This window comes from Microcaecilia unicolor, chromosome 1 (assembly GCF_901765095.1).
Source record: "Microcaecilia unicolor chromosome 1, aMicUni1.1, whole genome shotgun sequence".
Classification (NCBI taxonomy): Eukaryota; Metazoa; Chordata; class Amphibia; order Gymnophiona; family Siphonopidae; genus Microcaecilia; species Microcaecilia unicolor.
In genome coordinates this window covers 11,381,450-11,405,594 of record NC_044031.1, presented here as the reverse complement: position 1 = coordinate 11,405,594, position 24,145 = coordinate 11,381,450, and the positions used below count along the sequence as shown (strand labels likewise).

General features: G+C 46.1%; 1 protein-coding gene across 1 annotated transcript; it reads left to right on the top strand.

Annotated features, from left to right (window-relative positions):
- Positions 1 to 828: 828 nt before the first annotated feature.
- On the top strand, positions 829 to 23,381 carry LOC115460751 (oocyte zinc finger protein XlCOF6-like). Its single transcript, XM_030190502.1, has 6 exons — positions 829 to 903; positions 2,493 to 2,619; positions 3,687 to 3,797; positions 19,714 to 21,573; positions 22,078 to 22,149; positions 23,197 to 23,381. The coding sequence occupies exons 2-6, from the start codon at positions 2,493 to 2,495 to the stop codon at positions 23,379 to 23,381; spliced, it is 2,355 nt and encodes a 784-aa protein (XP_030046362.1). The 5' UTR covers positions 829 to 903.
- The last annotated feature ends 764 nt before the right edge of the window (positions 23,382 to 24,145 follow it).

Below are 24,145 nucleotides of genomic sequence, written 5' to 3'. Positions count from 1 at the left end.
TAAAAGCAAGGAGCATTGGAAAAAATGTAAAATTAAATCCTTTTCACTCCACCCCCAGAAGGTTTCTCACCAATTCGCACAGCCCAGATGGAGCTAAAACCCTTCCTCTTTACCCCACTCTAGGAATCTTCTGACCAATCAGGAAGCTAAAATTCGTCCTCTCCACCCCCTTCCCCGGGAACAGTCTGACCAAGCCCTTGTGGAATGTGGCCAATCAGAGTCAGAGAGGCGGAATCTTGTCCTCTCCGTCTCATGCTGTGTTACGTCATAGAGTCTTTTGAGGTCAGATAAAACAGGAGACCAAGTGATGACGTCACTGGCTTCAGCACGCACACTCTGAAAATGGACTAGACAGGCTCACTCATTCTCCAAAGACAAGCAGGCCAATATTCTCACTGATGGGTGACGTCACTCGGCCTGGAGGACTTTCTAGCAAAGTCCATGACAAAAACAAAAATGTCCCCCGTCGCGCGGGCGGATGGAGTGCGCATGCGCGCGTCCGCTTTCCCGCCCGCCGCGCGGGCACATTCTTCAGTTTTTTCTTCTCCGCGTCTGAGGTGCGTTCCAAGCCTCATTTTCATGAGCCAGTCGAGCTCAGTCCAGTCTATGCTTCAGTCTGATGGTCCAATAGCCTTTCTCACAGTGTTCCAAGCGTCTCTCTGATGGTCCAATTGTCTTTCGCAATGTGTTCCAAGTGTCATTCTGTTGGTGCAATAGCCTTTGTCACTGCTTTCAAGCCTCACTGTGATGTCCAATAGTCTTTCTTACTGTGTTCCAAGCCTCGCTCTGATGGTCCAATAGCCTTTCTCATCGTGTTCCAAGCCTCTCTCTGGTTTTCACCATTTGTTCCTCTTCCTGTATCTGTTTCCGAGGCTTTTTGGAGTCTGCAGAGATTCAAAGACCGTAAGGAAAGCTGAATTTCTTTCTGTCTAGTTTGTGTTGTGCACAAGTGTCATTGGCTTTAGTGTTGTATGTGGTGCTGGTGGACAGATTGTCTGAGAGCCACTATTTGCAAAGGAGAAAAGCCCCCACTCACTCCCCAAAAGAAGTGATTGGACCTTAAATGTAGAAGCCCAAAGCTGACAGAGTGGGTCTCCATTGCATAGTGCATTTGGACTGGTGCATTCCCACAGCACTGGGTTCAGGTCATAACAGCAGTTAGGATATCTGGGGTTTCAAAAAGGTTTAGACAAGTTCCTGGAGGAAAAGTCCAGAGTTTGCTATTGAGATAGACATGGGGGAAACCATGAAATGTTGCTACCTTGGGACTGGAAGAGTTAACATTTTAATTTTAAGATTGACTTAAGCGAGTTACTGACAAATGGTAGTTTAGCAGATTCCACTTTATATTGTAAAAAGAAGGGCAGAATGTACCAATCACTAAGTATTCGATGACATCTGTTTCTAACTCATGTTTTACTGGTGTAACATTATACGATGTATTTTACGTTCTGTTAATATATTTTGAACATGTTCATGTTTTTCTAATTGTTACGTAAGCCACATTGAATCTGAGTTCTACTCAGGCTAATGTGGGATATAAATGTCAATAATAATAATAAATAGAAGTAATTGTTTACTGCAGACCTCTTTATATTGACAAGAAAGGCCTTTAGACAAGAGAGGTTAAACAAAGTCTGAAACTGAGCCCCTTCAAGGGAAATTGCACTGGCTCCCAATAAAGGAACGAATTAACTTCAAAATCTTTACCCTATTCCACAAAATTCTTTATGGAGAAGCCCCAGGATGCATGAGCACCCTACTCAATCTTCCAGCCAGGAAGACATCAAGCACATCCCGTTCATTCTTAAATCTCCATTATCCTACCTGTAACGGCCTCAAACATAAAATCCACCTACGCTTCATCCTTTTCCTTTATCAGCACCAAATTCTGGAATGCACTGCCAAAAGCTGTCAAAACTACTGAAAACCATCTCAACTTTAGGAAATTACTCAAGACCAGCCTATTCCGGAAGGCCTACTCCCAGGCTCCAACCTAAAACCCGAAGTCCTTCCTAGCAGCATATAAATGGACCATTTTGGACTCTCTTACCTTTACCCTTTTCCCTTTATACCCTGTTCTTTCTATCCACTCTGATTGCCACAATCTATTGTATTTGTATAACTACTGGACTGGCGATAGCCTTTTCAGTCTATTGTAAGCCACATTGAGCCTCCAAACATGTGGGAAAATGTGAGGTATAAATGTGATAAAATAAATATAAAATACTCATGTACTGTGAAGGATCAACCAAACCACACCCAGAACATGTCTCTCTAAAATATCCCTGTGCTGCCACTTCCATGTAGAAGTAGCTGCCTTTCCTAAAATGGCTGCTTATCCTTGTTTGCTGATTTACACATGCAATTGGGTGTCTTACACCTGCACAGGGCACCTACATTCTAAAATCATTCCCAAAATGTTAGACGAATAAAGGTAGCTGAAAAGCAGCCCCATGTTTCCCTGAGTGTGTTTCTGATTTGTGTTTCAGATGCCGGTGACATTTGAGGATATCGCTGTCTCTTTCTCCCAGGAGGAGTGGGAGTATTTAGATAAAGGGCAGAAGGAGCTTTACAGGGAGGTGATGAAGGAGAATTATGAGATCCTGATCTCCCTAGGTAAGAATTGCTTTGTCTGAATTTTCTTGAAGATCAACACATGATAAGAGTAATACAAGAAACCATCATTAACTGCTGATTTCATGTGTTAACTAGAGAGGAGTGTACCAGATCATGACAAGGATCAGTCTTTGTTCCTGCTCTTTTCAACATTCATAGAGTGGGTCTTCCACAGTATTGGGTACGAAACATCTGTGTTTGCTAGTGAGTTGTTATCCTGTACACCAGCAGCTGTTTGGAGGGCATCCAGGTGTCGTTTTGGAAATACTAGCATAACTTTATATCATCATGCCTTAATGTATAGGCAGCTACAGTTAGACCAGCCATAGACCTGGCAGGTGTCTAAATATGACTGCAACTGTATTGCTGGGAGCCCCGCCCATGCTCTGACCATGTGTAATGCCCCCTTGCAATTAAACACTATAATATTTATACGCACATTTATAGAAGTGTGTATGGGTGCCTATATGAGTAAGTGCAAATTATCTTTCTATTTATGTGTGCCAGGGCACGTAACCGTAGGCGCATAATTACAGAATTGATATCCGTGTCTTACCCGGCATCAGGAGTGTCCGTGGGGGAAGTGAGATATGAGCCTCAGCCGGCACTAAACCTCTCCTTTCATCAGCAGGTGTTTCTCCTCTTCAGTTCTCATATAATTTTATACTGTGACAGCAGGGACGGGAGTGTAAAAATGTTGATTTGAATTTGAGGGGAGAGGGAGCTGAAGAGCTAAGCGGTCACCCTTTAAGACAACTCACTAGGGTCTCCCAAAACAGTTCTTTATATTAAGGGATTTTCTGATGTGCCAATTTCAAACAATCACAGCCCCCCCCCCCCCCCCCCCCGATTATTAAGTGATAAGACATTCTATAGTAAAAAACTTGTGACCTGTTCCATTACTAGAGTACTTAAAGTGAGGTATAATAACCCCCAGATCCCTCTGCTTTTTGATGGGTAGCAATGACAGATCCATCATATGCTTTTTCCTTGAGAACTACTGCTGTCTATTGTTTTGTGAATATAAGGAAAATACAGCTAGTATTATTTTTCATTCCTGGAAGCAGGCTATGAAAGGATCAGTCCTGATACATTATCAAGGATTAAACAAGAGGAAGAGCCATATGTCTGGGATCCCCATGAGTCAAGAGAGAGAGAAGTTACTCACTCAGACACAGGTGAGTAATAATACTGTACAGAGTAAGGGCAGGTATTACAGAATACAAATGAATAAAATGAATGTACAGAGCAAGAGGAGGTATTACAGGGTACATAAGCACCGCCACGCTGGGAAAAGACCAAAGGTCCATCAAGCCCAGCACTCCGTCTCCAACAGTGGCCAATCCAGGCCCCAACAACCAGGCCTTTAATGGAAGAATTAACTAACTTGTTAGTCTCACTCACACACACACAAGGAGTGACACAGGCTGGACGTACTGCAGCAAGACATGTTTATCCACTCCTACCCTAGCTGAGATAATATTTAACCATCTCTCTACCTCATGTGCAACTTCCTTTAAATTAGTCACCTTATTTTCTAACTCCTCTTACCGTGTTCCATCTTTCCTTATACCCTTCACTATCGATTAAAATGTTCTGTTACGTATTGTGTTCACATTGCAAGTAGTATACTATCAGGCTTATCTTCGAAAGAGAAGAGCGCCCATTTTTCGACACATCGCAAGATGGGCGTCGTCCTCACAGGGTCGCCCAAATAATTGAAAGCCAATTTTGGGCATCCTCAACTGCTTTCCGTCGCGGGGACGACCAAAGTTCACGGGGGCGTGTCGGAGGCATAGCAAAGTCGGGACTGGGGCGTGCCTAACATATGGGCGTTCTCGACCGATAACGGAAGAAAGAAGAGCGTCCCTGACGAACACTTGGACGACTTTGCCTGGTCCTTTTTTTCTTACAACCAAGCCACAAAAATGACCAGATGACCACCGGAGGGAATCGGAGATGACCTCCCCTTACTCCCCCAGTGGACACTAACCCCCTCCCACCCTGAAAAAAAAATCTATTTTTTCCAGTCACTATGCCAGCCTCAAATGTCATACCCAGCTCCATGACAAATCCCTCCTCTCAGTACCCTTCTCCACCACCGCCAACTCCAGGCTCCGCCCTTTCTGCCTTGCCTCACCCTATGCTTGGAATAAACTTCCTGAGCCCTTACGCCAAGCCCCCTCCCTACCCATCTTCAAATCCTTGCTCAAAGCCCACCTCTTCAATGTTGCTTTCGGCACCTAACCTTTATACCTATTCAGGTAATCTAGACTGCCCCTATTTGACTGACTGTACATTTGTCCTTTAGATTGTAAGCTCCTTGAGCAGGGACTGTCCTTCTATGTTAAACTGTACAGCTCTGCGTAACCCTAGTAGCGCTTTAGAAATGTTAAGTAGTAGTAGTAGCATGCAGGTCCCTGGAGCAGTTTTAGTGGGTGCAGTGCACTTCAGGCAGGCAGACCCAGGCCCATCCCCGCCCCCACCTGTTACACTTGTGGTAAATGTGAGCCCTCCAAAACCCACCACAAACCCACTGTACCCACATGTAGGTGCCCCCCTTCAACCATAAGGGCTATGGTAGTGGTGTACAGTTGTGGGGAGTGGGTTTGGGGGGGGCTCAGCACACAAGGTAAGGGAGCTATGCACCTGGGAGCAATTTCTGAAGTCCACTGCAGTGCCCCTTAGGGTGCCCGGTTGGTGTCCTGGCATGTCAAGGGGACCAGTGCACTATGAATGCTGGCTCCTCCCATGACCAAAGGGCTTGGATTTGGTCGTTTCTGAGATGGGCATCCTCGGTTTCCATTATCGCCGAAAATTGGGGACGACCATCTCTAAGGTCAACCTAAATTTTGTGATTTGGGTGTCCCCAACCATATATATATATATTTTTTGCAAGAAGTCTTTATTATCAGTGAACCAGAACAAAATTTACATAATACAAGCAACAGGCAAGCACTTCTGCATTACATATACAAGAAGTCTATTAGACTTACCTGTTACAAAATAGGCAGTACTATTAAACAGTATCAACTGGCCTACAGTTACATTACCAAACTTCAATAATTTTTGGGAGTTTTTTTTACAGAGTATAATAATTCCCCACCCAGTCCCTGCCCCCTCCCACCCCCCTCTCTCTCCCATAAGACACGGCTAGCTATGGCCATGCAGAACACTCTCTGAGCGTATGGTCCATAATTACAGAGTGTCAGGAGGAATATATTGCCATACCGACTGCCAAGTACCCAACTGATGCTTGCGCTCGGCAATCAATCTCTCCATCTCTCTCACATACCTCAATTTATGGAGCCATTTTGTTAGTGGGGGCACCCCCTCTCTCCGCCAATGGGAAGCCACGACCACCCTGGCAGTGCCCACCACCTGGTTTACCAATGACTGTTGGGCAGATGAGAGACCAGCAATCCTGGTTGAAAACAGGAACACCAATGGACTCAGTGGCACCCTGCACCCCAGCCATTTCTGTAGCCGAAAATGAATCGCCCGCCAGTAAGCATTAATTTTTTTGCAGTTCCACCACACGTGACCCATTGTACCCTTTTGACCACAGCGTCGCCAACATCCATCCAACGCATCTGGAAAGATCCTCTGCAACCGGGCTGGTGTGAGGTACCACCTATACAGCACCTTCACTGCATTCTCCTGCAGGGTGACATGAGTCGATAGCCTCGCTACTTTTCTCTCAATACTCTCCCACTCGGACTCCTCCAAATGTATACCTAGTTCTCTCTCCCAGCCTCTTCTGTGTACTCCATTATAAGATGAATGGTGACTTATGTTCTGATAGAGATAACCAATCAGGCCACGGGAGGACATAAGTTTCCCACATATCTCCTCCAGACTAAGTTTCTTTCGCGACATCACCTCTCGCACCGCTTTAGTTTGCAAGAAGTGGGCCACTTGACAATAGGCGAATTCATCCCCCTCTACCTCTGGGTATCTATCCTTCAGAGCCTTAAAAGACAGCACGGAGTCATCTTCAAACATCTGTCCCCAGGTCCGCACCCCAGCTCCGTGCCATTTTGTGAATGTCCCCTTTATAGTACCGGGCAAGAATAATGGGTTATATGCTATTGGGGTACTCTGGGTCAAGATGCATTGTTTCTTGGGAAACATTCTGTCCCAATAGTAAAGTGTTACCTCCACTGAGGAGCAAGTTCCCTCTCCCATACGTCTAAATGGCCTAGGTAACCATATTAGTGCGCTCAACGGTGTTCTATTTGTACCCATTGTCTATCTGGGTATTCTTGGTGCCATTCAAGTGCTGCCTTCCCCTGTGCCGCTCTGTAGTACCAAGCGAGATTGGGTACCCCCAGCCCACCTCTTTTCCTATCCCTGTAGAACAGTGATCTCGCTAGCCTTGGACGCTTTCCTGCCCAGACGAACCGCACAAGTGTGTCTTGTAAGGATGCTATAAATCGTCTGGGCATCATCACAGGCAGCACCTGGAAAAGATTTAGCAACCGAGGCAGAATATTCATTTTAAGAATAGCTATTCTCCCAAACCATGAAAATTGTTTGTCTCCCCAGCGCTCTAAATCAGCCCTGATAATTTTGCCTAGCCCCTTATAATTTGCGTTAAACAGCTCAGAGAATGTCCTAGTCAAATTCACCCCCAAGTATCTAAGTTGTTTATGAGCCCATCGAAAAGGAGAAGAGATCTTTAAAGAACCCACCACCTCCTGGAAGGGTTACATTTAGAGCTTCAGATTTAGCCATGTTGACTTTAAAAGCCAGACACAGCAGAGTATTCTTCTATCAATCGCTCTAAATGCGGGAATGTGGTCAGTGGGCGAGTAACAAACAGTGGGACATCATCTGCAAAAAGGGCCAGTTTATGAATTCTGTCTGCTACTCTAACTCCTGAGATATTGGGGTCCAGGCGCAACCGGGCCGCAAAGGGCTCCATCACCATAGCGAACAACAAAGGTGAAAGAGGGCATCCCTGCTTAGTTCCTCTATAGAGCGTAAATAAGTCTGAATTGCTTCCATTGACCCGGACACATGCCCTTGGGGAATCATTAAAAAGCCTGAATCCATCTCCTAAAGTGCAATCCAAACCCCATCGTCTCAAGGACTGTATGCATAAAGGGCCAGTGAACCCGGTGAAAGGCTTTTTCCGCGTCCAGACTTAAGAGACATAACGGTTTCTGGGTTCTTTTTGCCAGGTACATAAGGTCTACCGCCCTCCTGATATTGTCCATTGCTTTCCGGTACGAGACAAAGCCCACCTGATCTGGATGGATGAGCACTGGAAGAATTGGTGCCAATCGATTGGCTAATACCTTAGCCAAGATTTTTACGTCAGCATTTAACACTGATATAGGTCTATAGGATCCACAGTCTAAATGATCTTTTCCAGGCTTGGGTAGTACCGCTATCCAAGCCTCCATCATAGACAGAGGCAAGGACCCACCTTTTCCCACCTGATTAAACAAGTCAGCTAAGAGAGGGGCTAACTCGGGTGCAAACTGCTTATAGAACTCATTAGGCAATCCATCCAGACCAGGCGACTTGCTAGATGGTAAGCTTTTAATAGCCTCTTGAATTTCCTTAGGGGTAACCAGCTCATCTAACAGTCACTGCTGCTGGTGACTCAGAGAGGACAACTCGCTATCTCGTAAGTATTGATCTACTGATTCCATGGGTGGATTGAGTTCCTTAGCGTATAAGGCCTGGTAGAATTCCCCAAATCTCCTACGTATATCCTCAGATTTATCAAGATCATTCCCACCCTCGTCCCTGATCTTTAAGATAGTTTTGCCTACTTTTTGCCTACGCATCTTTATGGCTAAAAGACGCCCTGCTTTGTTGGCGAACTCGTAAGAGCCCAACCTGCTCTTTGCATATAACATGATAAGTTGCTCAGAGTAGATAGAATCGAGCATTAATCTTTGATCACTTAGTTCTTTCAGGGTCTGTGGGGACCCACTTGCCTTATGCTGCGCTTCCAGTGAACGAATATTCTCCAAACAGCTTGCTACCTGTGCCTTACGGGCCTTTGCTTTCTTACTGGCCAGTTGCAAAAAATAGCCACGGGATACTGCCTTCATGGTATCCCAGATTCTCCGAGGACAAGCAGGCTGCTTGTTCTCACTGATGGGTGACGTCCACGGCAGCCCCTCCAATCGGAAACTTCACTAGCAAAGGCCTTTGCTAGTCCTCGCGCGCCCATGCGCACCGCGCATGCGCGGCCGTCTTCCCGCCCGAACCGGCTCGTGTTCGTCAGTCTTCTTTTGTCCGCGCTCGGCATGGTCGTGTTTTCGCCGTGTCGGGCCCCGCAAAGTCGACCTCGCGCGTTCGTCGTGTGTTTTCGAAAAAAAATATATATATATAATCCTTACTGTGTGGGAAAAGACTCTTGGTCTTTTCTCCCCCCGCTAATTTCAGCTTTTCGCCCCGGTAAGTTTTCTTTCGTCGTCGGGGTAGGTCGCTTTTAGGCCTCGGGTCGAAGTTTTCTTCCCCTTATTTTTTCGGTGCCTTTTCTGCCATTTCGACTTTTGATCTCGCCGAGGTGATTTTTCCGCCCATGACATCGAAGTCTACCAGCGGCTTCAAGAAGTGCACCCAGTGCGCCCGGGTCATCTCGCTCACTGACAGGCACGCATCGTGTCTTCAGTGCTTGGGGGCTGGGCACCGCCCGCAGGCCTGTAGTCTGTGTTCCCTTTTGCAAAAGCGGACTCAGGTAGCGAGATTGGCCCAGTGGAACGTTTTGTTCTCGGGCTCTTCGTCGGCATCGGCACCGGGGGTATCGAGTGCATCGACGTCTTCAGCGTCCAGAGCTTCATCCTCGGCCGCCAGTGCATCGAGTGCATCGAGGCATCGGCCCTCTGCATCGGCGCTGAGACATCGGATAGCTGCATCGACGTCGGTGGTACCGAGACCTCGTCTGCTGATGTCGTCGGACGGTGGTGCTTCGTCTGGAGTGCAGGTGAGGGCTGTCCATTCCCCTGCTGGTGGCGGTGAGCCTTCGGGTGGGTCTCCCCCTACCCTGAGGGCTCCTGCGGTACAGCCCCCCCGAGACCGACCTCCTTCGGCCTCGGCCCCGAGGAAGCGACGGCTGGATTCTACGTCCTCCTCGTCGGTGCCGGGAAGCTCCAGTGACATGCTTCGTTCCAAGAAATCGAAGAAGCATCGTCATCGGTCTCCTTCCCGGGTCGGCGCCGAGAGCTCTGGGTCGCCGAGGGAGTCGGCACCCAGCAGGCATCGGCACCGAGAGGACCGCTCACCCTCTGTTCAGGAGGTGTCGATGCGCTCCACTCTGGACAGCCCGGAACAGCCTCCACGCCCGGAACAGGTTCTGACGTCGACGTCTGCATCGACTTCCATGCCTTTCTCTGCAGCCGCTCTGAACGAGAGCCTCCGGGCCGTTCTTCCAGAGATTCTGGGAGAGCTGTTGCGCCCTACCCCTCCGGTACCGGCGGTGCTTGCGCCACCGGTACCGTCGAGCGTGGCGCCGGCTGGCCCATCGCCCGAGGTGAGGTCTCCGGCGTCGGTGCCGCGTGCGGTACCGGCTGCCGTCGCCTCCCAGGAAGGCTCCCCGACTACGTCGGCGGAGGGAGCTTCGCCGATGCGGGCGAGGGAGTCTACCTCTCGACGCCCCCATCGTGGACGTGGCTCCACAGAGTCGAGTCGGGCACGGTTGCAGACACAGGTCCGTGAACTTGTGTCTGACACCGAGGGTGAGGCCTCGTGGGAAGAGGAAGAAGACCCCAGATATTTCTCTGACGAGGAGTCTGAGGGTCTTCCTTCCGATCCCACTCCCTCTCCTGAGAGACATCCCCTTCCCGGTGGTTGTGGAGGACGAGCCCAGGGCTGAAATGTTTGAGCTCCTGGACTATCCTTCTCCACCTAAGGAAGCGTCCACTGTACCCATGCACCATGTCCTAAAAAAGACATTGCTGGCGAACTGGACCAAGCCTTTAACTAATCCCCACATCCCCAAGAAGATCGAGTCCCAGTACCGGATCCATGGGGACCCAGATCTGATGCGCACTCAGTTGCCTCATGATTCTGGAGTTGTGGATCTGGCCCTAAAGAAGGCTAAGAGTTCTAGGGAGCATGCTTCGGCGCCCCCGGGCAAGGACTCTAGAACCTTAGACTCCTTTGGGAGGAAGGCCTACCATTCCTCTATGCTCGTGGCCAAAATTCAGTCCTACCAGCTCTACACGAGCATACACATGCGGAACAATGTGCGGTAGTTGGCGGGCTTGGTTGATGCGCTCCCCCCTGAGCAAGCCAAGCCTTTTCAGGAGGTGGTCAGGCAGCTGAAGGCGTGCAGAAAATTCCTGGCCAGAGGGGTGAATGACACCTTTGATGTTGCGTCCAGGGCCGCTGCTCAAGGTGTGGTGATGCGCAGGCTCTCATGGCTGCGTGCCTCCGACCTGGAGAATAGAATCCAGCAGCGGATTGCGGACTCGCCTTGCCATGCGGATAACATTTTTGGAGAGAAAGTCGAACAGGTGGTAGAGCAGCTCCACCAGCGGGACACCGCATTCGACAAGTTCTCCCGCCGGCAGCCTTCAGCCTCTACCTCTACAGGTAGAAGATTTTTTGGGGGAAGGAAGACTGTTCCCTACTCTTCTGGCAAGCGTAGGTACAATCCTCCTTCTCGACAGCCTGCGGCCCAGGCTAAGCCCCAGCGCGCTCGCTCTCGTCAGCAGCGTGCGCCTCAGCAAGGCCCCTCGGCTCCCCAGCAAAAGCAAGGGACGAGCTTTTGACTGGCTCCAGCAGAGCATAGCCGACATCCAAGTGTCAGTGCCGGGCGACCTGCCAGTCGGAGGGAGGTTGAAAGCTTTTCACCAAAGGTGGCCTCTCATAACCTCCGATCAGTGGGTTCTCCAAATAGTCCGGCAAGGATACACCCTCAATTTGGCCTCAAAACCTCCAAATTGTCCACCGGGAGCTCAGTCTTACAGCTTCCAGCACAAGCAGGTACTTGCAGAGGAACTCTCCGCCCTTCTCAGCGCCAATGCGGTCGAGCCCGTGCCATCCGGGCAAGAAGGGCTGGGATTCTATTCCAGGTACTTCCTTGTGGAAAAGAAAACAGGGGGGATGCGTCCCATCCTAGACCTAAGGGCCCTGAACAAATATCTGGTCAAAGAAAAGTTCAGGATGCTTTCCCTGGGCACCCTTCTTCCCATGATTCAGGAAAACGATTGGCTATGCTCTCTGGACTTGAAGGATGCCTACACACACATCCCGATACTGCCAGCTCACAGACAGTATCTGCGATTTCAGCTGGGCACACGTCACTTCCAGTACTGTGTGCTACCCTTTGGGCTCGCCTCTGCGCCCAGGGTGTTCACAAAGTGCTTGGCTGTAGTAGCAGCGGCACTTCGCAGGCTGGGGGTGTACGTGTTCCCATATCTCGACGATTGGCTGGTGAAGAACACATCCGAGGCAGGAGCCCTGCAGTCCATGCAGATGACTATTCGCCTCCTGGAGCTACTGGGGTTTGTGATAAATTATACAAAGTCCCATCTTCTCCCAGTGCAGAGACTCGAATTCATAGGAGCTCTGCTGGATTCTCGGACGGCTCGCGCCTATCTCCCAGAGATGAGAGCCAACAACTTGTTGTCCCTCGTCTCGCGGGTGCGAGCGTCCCAGCAGATCACAGCTCGGCAGATGTTGAGATTGCTAGGCCACATGGCCTCCACAGTTCATGTGACTCCCATGGCCCGCCTTCACATGAGATCTGCTCAATGGACCCTAGCTTCCCAGTGGTTTCAGGCTGCTGGGGATCTAGAAGACGTAATCCACCTGTCCACGAGTTTTCTCGAATCCCTGTATTGGTGGACGATTTGGTCCAATCTGACTCTGGGACGTCCTTTCCAAATTCCTCAGCCACAAAAAGTGCTGACCACGGATGCGTCTCTCCTGGGATGGGGAGCTCATGTCGATGGGCTTCACACCCAAGGAAGCTGGTCCCTCCAGGAACACGATCTGCAGATCAATCTTCTGGAGTTGCGAGCGATCTGGAACGCTCTGAAGGCTTTCAGAGATCGGCTGTCCCACCAAATTATCCAAATTCAGACTGACAACCAGGTTGCCATGTACTACGTCAACAAGCAGGGGGGCACCGGATCTCGCCCCCTGTGTCAGGAAGCCGTCAGCATGTGGCTCTGGGCTCGCCGTCACGGCATGGTGCTCCAAGCCACATATCTGGCAGGCGTAAACAACAGTCTGGCCGACAGGTTGAGCAGGATTATGCAACCTCACGAGTGGTCGCTCAATTCCCGTGTAGTGCGACAGATCTTCCAGGTGTGGGGCACCCCCTTGGTAGACCTCTTCGCATCTCGAGCCAACCACAAAGTCCCTCAGTTCTGTTCCAGGCTTCAGGCCCACGGCAGACTGGCATCGGATGCCTTCCTCCTGGACTGGGGGGAGGGTCTGCTGTATGCTTATCCTCCCATACCTCTGGTGGGGAAGACTTTGTTGAAGCTCAAGCAAGACCGAGGCACCATGATTCTGATTGCTCCTTTTTGGCCGCGTCAGATCTGGTTCCCTCTTCTTCTGGAGTTGTCCTCCGAAGAACCGTGGAGATTGGAGTGTTTTCCGACCCTCATCACGCAGGACGAAGGGGCGCTTCTGCATCCCAACCTCCGGTCCCTGGCTCTCACGGCCTGGATGTTGAGAGCGTAGACTTTGCCTCTTTGGGTCTGTCAGAGGGTGTCTCCCGCATCTTGCTTGCTTCCAGGAAAGATTCCACTAAGAGGAGTTACTTCTTTCTATGGAGGAGGTTTGCCGTCTGGTGTGACAGCAAGGCCCTAGATCCTCGCTCTTGTCCTACACAGACCCTGCTTGAATACCTTCTGCACTTGTCTGAGTCTGGTCTCAAGACCAACTCCGTAAGGGTTCACCTTAGTGCAATCAGTGCATACCATTACCGTGTGGAAGGTAAGCCGATCTCAGGACAGCCTTTAGTTGTTCGCTTCATGAGAGGTTTGCTTTTGTCAAAGCCCCCTGTCAAGCCTCCTACAGTGTCATGGGATCTCAATGTCGTTCTCACCCAGCTGATGAAACCTCCTTTTGAGCCACTGAATTCCTGCCATCTGAAGTACTTGACCTGGAAGGTCATTTTCTTGGTGGCAGTTACTTCAGCTCGTAGAGTCAGTGAGCTTCAGGCCCTGGTAGCCCAGGCCCCTTACACCAAATTTCATCATAACAGAGTAGTCCTCCGCACTCACCCTAAGTTCTTGCCAAAGGTCGTGTCGGAGTTCCATCTAAACCAGTCAATTGTCTTGCCAACATTCTTTCCCCGTCCTCATTCCTGCCCTGCTGAACGTCAGCTGCACACGTTGGACTGCAAGAGAGCATTGGCCTTCTACCTGGAGCGGACACAGCCCAACAGACAGTCCGCCCAATTGTTTGTTTCTTTTGATCCCAATAGGAGGGGAGTGGCTGTGGGGAAACGCACCATATCCAATTGGCTAGCAGATTGCATTTCCTTCACTTACGCCCAGGCTGGGCTGACTCTTGAGGGTCATGTCACGGCTCATAATGTTAGAGCCATGGCAGCGTCGGTAGCCCACTTGAAGTCAGCCTCTATTGAAGAAATTTGCAAAGCTGCGACGTGGTCATCTGTCCACACATTCACATCTCATTACTGCCTGCAGCAGGATACCCGACGCGACAGTCGGTTCGGGCAGTCAGTTCTTCAGAACCTGTTTGGGCTTTAGGATCCAACTCCACCCCCCGAGGGCCCTGTTTGTTCTGTTCCAGGCTGCACTCTCAGTTAGTTGGTAAATTTTTTAGGTCAATCTCAGTTATGTCCTCGCCGTTGCGAGGCCCAATTGACCATGGTTGTTGTTTTGAGTGAGCCTGGGGGCTAGGGATACCCCATCAGTGAGAACAAGCAGCCTGCTTGTCCTCGGAGAAAGCGAATGCTACATACCTGTAGAAGGTATTCTCCGAGGACAGCAGGCTGATTGTTCTCACAAACCCGCCCGCCTCCCCTTTGGAGTTGTGTCTTCCCTTGTCTTTGTCTTGCTACATATGGGACTGACGAACACGAGCCGGTTCGGGCGGGAAGACGGCCGCGCATGCGCGGTGCGCATGGGCGCGCGAGGACTAGCAAAGGCCTTTGCTAGTGAAGTTTCCGATTGGAGGGGCTGCCGTGGACGTCACCCATCAGTGAGAACAATCAGCCTGCTGTCCTCGGAGAATACCTTATACAGGTATGTAGCATTCGCTTTGTGCTGAGCGAAGGCCCAGAATTCAAATTAAACTCAAAGTATTCTTTCAACATTTTTTATATCCCACCACAGCTGCCTCATCTTGCAGAATATTAACGTTTAATACCCATCTTTTGTCCTTGCTCTCAGTCCTAATATTGGGTAAAGTTACCCATATCGGGGCATGGTCAGACAGGGTCATACTGCCTATTCCTGCTTCTGGGCCTCTCTCCGCTAAGGCAACATCCACTAGGATATAATCTATACGGGAGTAAGAGTGGTGTACTGGGGAACAGAACGTATAATCTCGCACCCTCTGATTATGATCCCTCCACAAGTCTACCGTGCCTAGAGATTGTGTTAAAGATCTCAATGCTTGCGTGTCCCTCTGTCCCTCCTTTCTAGAGGCTCCAGAGCGATCTATGCCCGGGTTCATCACTGTATTAAAATCCCCCCCCCCCTATAATTAGGGAGCCCTGTGCAAAGGAGGCCAAAGAATTTTTAACACTCTCAATGAAACCCGCTTGCCCTGAGTTTGGGGCATAGATAGAAGCGATAGTGAGATCCACCTGGTCAATTTTAACATGCAGAAAAATATAGCATCCTCCCGGGTCCCTCTTGATCTTAAGCACCTGCGCCCCAGCTGTGGAGTGTATCAAAATCGCTACTCCCCCCCCCCCGTCTGGGCCCTGCTGCAGAGGCGAAATGCGCCACCGGGTAGTTCGAGCAGGATGAGAAGTCTTTCATGCCTTCCCCTCAAGTGTGTTTCTTGAAGAAGAGCCACATGTGGCCTAAGCTGTCCCAGTTCTTTATAAAACTTCTGTCGTTTCTGAGGCATGTTAAGGCCTTTTACATTATAAGATAAGATCTTTAAACCTGTACCCTTCATTAAATGGGTTATCGTTCTTAAGTAGCTTCAACCCCAAAAGACGGCTCTGCACAGTATCGTAGAGTGTATAATCTTATACGCCAGCCATGTCCTCCCCTACCCCCCTCCTCCCTCCCTCTCCTAGCCACTTCCCCCCACTGAAATCCCTCCCCTATCCCGTCCTTTTTCACCAATTGAAAGACCACGTCCTCCAAATGGGAGTCAAGGAAGTTCCCCACCCTTCACACAGTACCCAACCACACATCCACCCCCCCCAACCCTGCCTTATCAAAATCAAACAACAACTAACTCTCCCATCAGCGTTCCACCCTTCTGCTAGTCCCCATTGACAACCAGTTAACAGCTAGCCCTCCATCATAACCAGTACATCCAACCATAAACAGTGAAATTTTTTTTTTTTTTTTTACTATGAGCGGAACCCTCACCAGCATTCACAATATGCAAATCAAAATAGGTACCTCTGCCAGGCCAGAGTAGTGTATTTTCCCTACACCATGTCTCTGGTGACCTGGTCTTATGGAATCAGTCCAACCTACTCAGTCCATCTCAGCGCTTCTGAATACCACGCTTTGTAGATTCTGGGATTCTTTGCCACCGTTGAAGCTTCGCTCGGGTGGTAGGCGCTACTGCCCCTGGTGGAGACTTAGCAGAAACCAGTTCCGCAGCATATAGGGCCTCCCAAGCCTCCTGTAGAGTTTGCACCTTCTGTTTGTTACCCTTCAGGGTAAAAAGGAGAGCGAAGGGAAATCCCCATCTGTAAGGTATTTTGTGTTTGATCAAGGACTCCAGCACTGGTCTCATCTGTCTTCTTAATTGCAATGTATATTGCGATAAATCCTGGTAAACCTGAATGCGGGTCCCACCATAGTCCAGACGCTCAGTCGTTCTGGCGGCCGCCAGAATTTTTTCCTTAATTTCGTATTTGTGGAAATGCACGATTATATCGCGGGTCTGCTGTTCTTTACGCGCCCCCAGCGCTCTGTGGGCTCTATCCAGCTCACATCGCATTTCACCCGCTTCAGGACCGAGCAAAGTTGAGCACAAAGTTTGCACTATTTCAGCCACGTTCTCTGTGTCACCGCCTTCAGGTACACCGCGGAAACGGAGATTATTCCTCCATCCCCTCTTCTCGAGATCATCCATCTTATATTCCAAAATGTGCATGCTTTTGTTCCAGCTCCTGGAGAAGGTCAGCATGTTTTTTCAGGGACTCAGCATGTTCGTCGAGTTTCAGTTCAGCCTCCTCCACTCTGCCGCCTAACTCTCGGAGGTCAGCGCTTAAGGTATCCATCCGCTCTAAGATTTCATCTTTAGACTGCTTAATTTCAGTCTGGATATTGGATAAAAATTTGCGGAGCTCGCTAGACATGCCTTTTTTCAAGGGAGGTGCTCGCGCTTCCGACATAGACAGAGTGGAGTCTGAGTCCGAGAGGGAAGCACGCTCCGGGGACTCGTGGCGTTTAGCGGCCTTGGGCGCCATACTTTTCTCCGCTCTATCCGCGTCTTTTTTCCGGCTTGAAGCTGTTTTGCTCATGTCTGTAGCTGTTCAGTGGTAGGATCCGCTCACCCAAGCTACGTTTTTCAGCTGTTGATTCATGATTTTACCCCAAAAATCGGTGTTGGGTGTGAGAGCTGCGAAGCTAGACCACCATGCTTTGTGATGACGTCACTTCCTCCCGGGTGTCCCCAACCATATTATCGAAACGAAAGATGGACGCACATCTTGTTTCGATAATATACTACTACTACTACTACTTATCATTTCTATAGCGCTACAAGGGTTACGCAGCGCTGTACAAGTTAAAACATGGGGAAGGACAGTCCCTGCTCAAGAGAGCTTACAATCTAAAGGTAACAAGCTATGTAGTCAGTGTAGGTATCATGAATGGAGAAGGTGGTTAGGCGCCAAAAGCAAGGGAGAAGAAATGGGCTTTGAGATAATATGGGTTTTCCCGCCCCTTCAATTATGCCCCGCCACGCCATATTTTTGTATTGTTATTTGAATATTGTTATTGCTGTAATTGCCTATTGCTCATGTTTGATCTATTCTTATTGTACACAGCCTTGAGTGAATTCCTTAAAAAACATGGTAAATAAATCCTAATATTTAAACAATAAATAAATGACAGACCACTGATGAGTAATATTCTACTGAATAAAAAAGAGGTATTATGGAGCAAAGCCAAGCTTGAGGATTTATTACACAGTACAGTCGAGTAATAATACTGTAAAGAGTAAGAGGAGATATTACAGAGCACAAGTGAGAATTAAACATTGTAAAGAATACAGAATAGTAACAGATTATCAAATCCGTGTCCTCCTCTGAGTGTCCGTGCTTTGATCTTGTAACTTTGGGAGACATAAGTCATGATTTATTTTAAATATTTATATTCCACTTAAGTAGATAGAATTCATTGAAGCAGATTCCCAATCAATCTTAATAATATTAGATAAACTATACAGTAATACACAAAAATCAGAATAAAAAACATCTTCAGTATTACCACACACACTCATACCTGATCATAAAACCTAGAAAATATGACATTTTTTCACCTTTGCATGTTCATAGAAAAACGTCACAAGCTGCCACCTGAAGGCTTCAGTCTTTAAGCGTCAGTGAAGTGTTTCCAAAGCTCAAAGTCAACAGAGGAGAGAAGGCAGTGGCCTGAGCTGTAACTGTTTGAGCCAGCTGACCAGAAAACATGCGATGGGTCACTTTACCCTAAAAATGTAAAGCCAGTGTTCTGAAGAGAGAATAAAATCTTGTTATATGAATAGGAAGCATTTGAAACAAATATAACCGTCTTGGAAAAATATTCATTTTGATAGGTGCATTTCTACCGAACCAAAGAAAATAGATTGCTTAAGTCTCGTTTCACTTTCATGATGACTTTACTGTAGTGCATCTCACAGTGAAGTTGTACAAATATATATTTACTTCCCTATATAAAAGAATTGTTCCTTGAATCATTTTCAGTAAGTCAAGCTGTTACCTGCTGTAGTTTGAGTACAATGGCAGAGTTATCATCAAATCTGTCCCTGCTGTAACATGGTCAGAGACTTTGCTGTTCATTTATTAATAATGAATAAAAGTTTCTTTAATTGATAGTTTGTGAGGCCACAATACAGAAATGAATTACAGTAATCCATTCTAGAGGTGACATAAGCATGAAGTAATTGTAGATTTACAAAGGAAGTTTGTATGACGGAAGAAATCTGTTGGTGAATCCAGCCATACTCCCGTTCATTGTTTTTACTAGAATAACACCAGGTACTACAGAAAGAGTTCTCTGACGTTTTTCTCCCCCCCCCCCACAAATCACCTTTCATTCCTTTGTGTTACACCGTTCCTAAGGTTCATGTAGGCACTTTCCCAAATCCTTCTCAACAGCAGCTTGATCTTCCTGAAATGAATGTAGACAGGGCCATTGAGGTGTTTTTTCTCTCTCGACACATCTGCCAATGACCTACTCAGTGTTTTGAAATGTCCGATGTGGCACTTTGTGTGTTGATATGAGGGGCAGTTCTATGTATAATTTGGCTCCTCCAGTTAGGGGTGCCAAGTCTACACGATGTCCAGAAAAAAGGGACCCCGTACATAGTTTCAAAATATTTTGCAATTGTTTAAACATTTAATATGACGCTTGAAAATGCATTATATAATTCATAATTTGTGTTCAACGTGCCGTCCTTCAACCTTGATACATTCCTGATGTCTTGAATGCCACTGAGCTGTTGGCTTAATGAATTCTGGGGTTTCATTCATTAAAAGCTCAACTGTTTTGCATTGTTGATGCGCCGGAGCGCCATCCTGTTGAAAAATAAAGTACTCTGAAATGTCTCGAAGTTCAGGCAGAATGGTGCCTGGTGAACTTTTGCACATTCTTACCAATTTTGGATCCTCTGGTGCACTTTCCTGCCTATGAGCCCAGAAAATTCTGTTTCTTGATCAATAATAGTTGTCCATATAAGTAATACATGACTAATGTCTTCTTTTCATATCTACAGTTGATGAGGCTCTACAGAAGCTCGAGCAAAATCACAAAGAAACTCCTGTCGAAATGGAACAAATACCAGGACAGTCAAAAAATGTCTGTGAGAACATTTCCCAAGGGATGGAGAAGAGACACGCAAGGAATCATCAGCAGGAGTTGGAGAAGGATCAGAGAGACCCTGCCGGAGAAACACCTTGTGGAATTACTGAGAGTGAGAGAAGTGACAGGGAACTCATAAACATCCCTGAGCACCAGAGATACTTGAGAACAGAGAGTCCCTTCCAAGATAGTAACAGTGATCCAAAACCTTCTAAACTCCCCCAAGAAGAGAGGACAGAGAACGAATCCTTTCAGTGTGACATCTGTGGAACAATCTTCAATATGAATGATTATTTCTTTTTGGATAAGAGAACCAACAGTAGGGAGAAATCCTTCTCATGCGCGCACTGTGAAAATAGTTTCAGACAGAAGATAAACTTGAAATTAGACCAAAGTTTTAGTTTATCCTCAATTCTGAAAAGGAATAAAGTAATCCACAGTGGGCAGAAACCTTTTCCATGTAGTGAGAGTGGTAAAGGTATCAATGAGCTGTCACAGCTGAAGATCCACAGCAAAAAGAAACACACTGAGTATAATAGAAGTTTTACTCGTTCATCAAATTTAAAAATTCATCAAATGATCCACAGTGGAAAGAATCCTTTTACATGCACTGAGTGTAATAAAAGTTTTACTCGTTCATCAAACTTAAAAATTCATCAAATGATCCACAGTGGAATGAAACCTTTTACGTGCACTGAGTGTAATAAAAGTTTCTCTCGTTCATCATGCTTGAAAACTCATCAGATGATCCACAATGGAAAGAAACCTTTTACATGTCCCGACTGTAGTAAAAGTTTTACTCGCTCATCATACTTAAAAATTCATCAAATGATCCACAGTGGAAACAAACCTTTTACATGCACTGAGTGTAATAAAAGTTTCACCTGGTCATCATGCCTGAAAATACACCAAAACATTCACAGTGGAAAGAAACCTTTTACGTGCCCTGAGTGTAATAAAAGTTTCACTTGTTTATCATACTTGAAAAAACATCAAATGATCCACCATGGAAAGAAACCTTTTACATGCACTGAGTGTAATAAAAGTTTCTCTTGCTCATCATACTTGAAAACTCATCAAATGATCCACAATGGAAAGAAACCTTTTACGTGCACTGAGTGTAATAAAAGTTTCACTTCTTTCTCACACCTGAAAAATCATCAAATGATCCACAGTGGAAAGAAACCTTTTAGATGCACAGAGTGTAATAAAAGTTTCTCTCGTTCATCTTACCTGAAAATTCATCAAATGATCCACAGTGGAAAGAAACCTTTTACATGCACTGAGTGCAATAAAAGTTTCACTTATTCATCATACTTGAAAAAACATCAAATGATCCACCATGAAAAGAAACCTTTTACATGCACTGAGTGTAATAAAAGTTTCACTTCTTCCTCACACCTAAAAACTCATCAAATGATCCACAGTGGAAAGAAACCTTTTACGTGCACTGAGTGTAATAAAAGTTTCACTTCTTCCTCACACCTAAAAAATCATCAAATGATCCACAGTGGAAAGAAACCTTTTACATGCACAGAGTGTAATAAAAGTTTCTCTCGTTCATCTTACCTGAAAATTCATCAAATGATCCACAGTGGAAAGAAACCTTTTACATGCACTGAGTGCAATAAAAGTTTCACTTATTCATCATACTTGAAAAAACATCAAATGATCCACCATGAAAAGAAACCTTTTACATGCACTGAGTGTAATAAAAGTTTCTCTCTTTCATCATACTTGAAAACTCATCAAATGATCCACAGTGGAAAGAAACCTTTTACGTGCACTGAGTGTAATAAAAGTTTCACTTCTTCCTCACACCTAAAAAATCATCAAATGATCCACAGTGGAAAGAAACCTTTTACATGCACAGAGTGTAATAAAAGTTTCTCTCGTTCATCTTACCTAAAAATTCATCAAATAATCCACAGTGGAAAGAAACCTTTTACGTGCTCTGAATGTAATAAAAGTTTCACGCGTTCATTTAAGCTGAAAACTCATCAAATGATCCACAGTGGAAAGAAACCTTTTACGTGCTCTGAATGTAATAAAAGTTTCACGCGTTCATCTGACTTGAAACAACATAAAATGATCCACAGTGGAAAGAAACCTTTTATATGCACTGAGTGTAATAAAAGTTTCTCTTCTTCATCAAACTTGAAACAACATAAATTAATCCACAGTGGAAAGAAACCTTTTTCATGCACAGAGTGTAATAGAAGTTTCAAATCTTCATCATACCTGAAAGTTCATCAAATGATCCACAGTGGAAAGAAACCTTTTACGTGCTCTGAGTGTAATAAAAGTTTCTCTTGTTCATCATACTTCAAAACTCATCAAATGATCCACAGTGGAAAGAAACCTTTTATATGCACTGAGTGTAATAAAAGTTTCACTTCTTTAACAAACTTGAAACAACATCAAATGATCCACAGTGGAAAGAAACTCTATACATGCACTGAGTGTAATAAAACGTTCATTTTGTTATCAAGTCTTAAAATGCATCAAAATGTGCACAGTGGAAAATTCACCAAGCACACAACAATGTCATGAATCCTTTTCCATGTATAGAGTGTGGTAAATGTTTCCGTGAGCCGTCACAGCTGAAGAGGCATCAAATGATCCACAGTTTAATGAAGTCTTTTACATGCACTGAGTGTAATAAATATTTCAGTCGCTCAACATATCTGAAAATCCACCAAATAGACCACAGCAGAAAGACACCTTTTACATCATTGCTGAAAATGTACCAAATAGTGCAGATTGGAAAGAAACCTTTTATATGCACTGAGGTTTCCCTTTTTAGGGTTTATCTTAAATGTGTTTTCTGCAAACGCTGTAAAGTCTCCACTGACTTTTCATTCACCTCCTTCTGTGGATCCTGCAATCATAATGTCATCGTCATAGTGGAGGACGCGGGTCTTCTCACTGTCCAGTCCCCCTAGGGTTGTTTCCACTACCCGATGACATCCAGTTGAACTATGTTTCGGAGGTTGAAGGAGATGTGTAAAAACAAACTGTCTGGAATTATGAGAGAATGCTGTAGTCTCTTCGGTTTACTCAGAAAATGTTAATATATGACAGTAAACTCAGAATGTTCTGGTCTCAATTGTGACAATATATCCAGTGTTATTACAAATGTAGCTCCCCATTTATCTTTCTAAAATTTATGGGTAGCCTAAAATTTATACCATCAGCCTTGATTGTGGGAAATATAAGAGAATTAAAAGGGGATACCTTTTCCTTAATAACTCCTGCTTCAGGTAATCCTTTACAGGATCCTCGCCCCTTTCGGCTGCTAAAGGATATTTATACTGTGCTATATATATAGGTTTTATTCCTGGCTTTAATGGCTAATCAATGGGTACCTGAAATTTTACTTCCCCTGCATCATAAGGTGAATTTGTCGTCACTGTCGTATTCTCTAAAGTCTGCCGTGTTTCACCAGGCAAATGCTTCCAGGGCTCAGAGTCCATCTCCACATCAGCTTTAGTTAATCTTGGCCATGAATCTCTGCTACAGCATGTGGTAGAAGATTATGAGAGCACAAGCATGCATTCCCTAAATCTAACAGCCAATTAATTTCGGAATACAGTTGGACTTATATAGTGGAGTAATCCTTACTGCAGCTTTTGTCCCTTTTTCTCAGATTCCTCAAATTCCCTGCAGACTTATTTCAGTTCTGGTTGCCGTATCTCAAAAAAGATATAGTGGAATTAGAAAAGGTTCAAAGAAGATCAACCAAAATTATAAAGGGGATGGAACTCCTTCTCTTTGAGGAAAGGCTAAAGAGGCTTGGAAAAGAGAAAGCTGAGGGGAGATATGATTGAGATCTACAAAATCCTGAGTGGTTTAGACCGATATGTAGATCTGAATCAGTTTTTTACTCTTTCAAAAAGTACAGAGATCAGGGGACACTCAGGTAAATTATATGGAAATACTTTAAAAATAAATAGTAGGAAATAATTTTTCACTCAATACATAGTTCTGGAACTGTCTGCCTGCAGCTGTTGTAAAAGCTGTTAGCTTATCTGGGTTTAAAATAGGTTTGGACAAGTTCCTGGAGAAAAAGTCCATAGCTATTGAGTCAGACTTCGGGAAGCCTCTGCTTTCCCTGGGATTGGTAGCATGAAATTATTCTACTATTTGAGTTTCTGCCAGGTATTTGTGACCTGGATTGGCCACTATTGGAAACAGGATACTGGTCTAGATGGACCATTGGTCTGGCTCGTTATGGCTATTCTTATGTTCTTATGGGTTACAGGTGGCTATTGCCCATAGGAAGTGTGTGTTACTATTCCATCCAACTTCTGTTTACTTTATTATCCTAAGTGTTTGTATTAGGG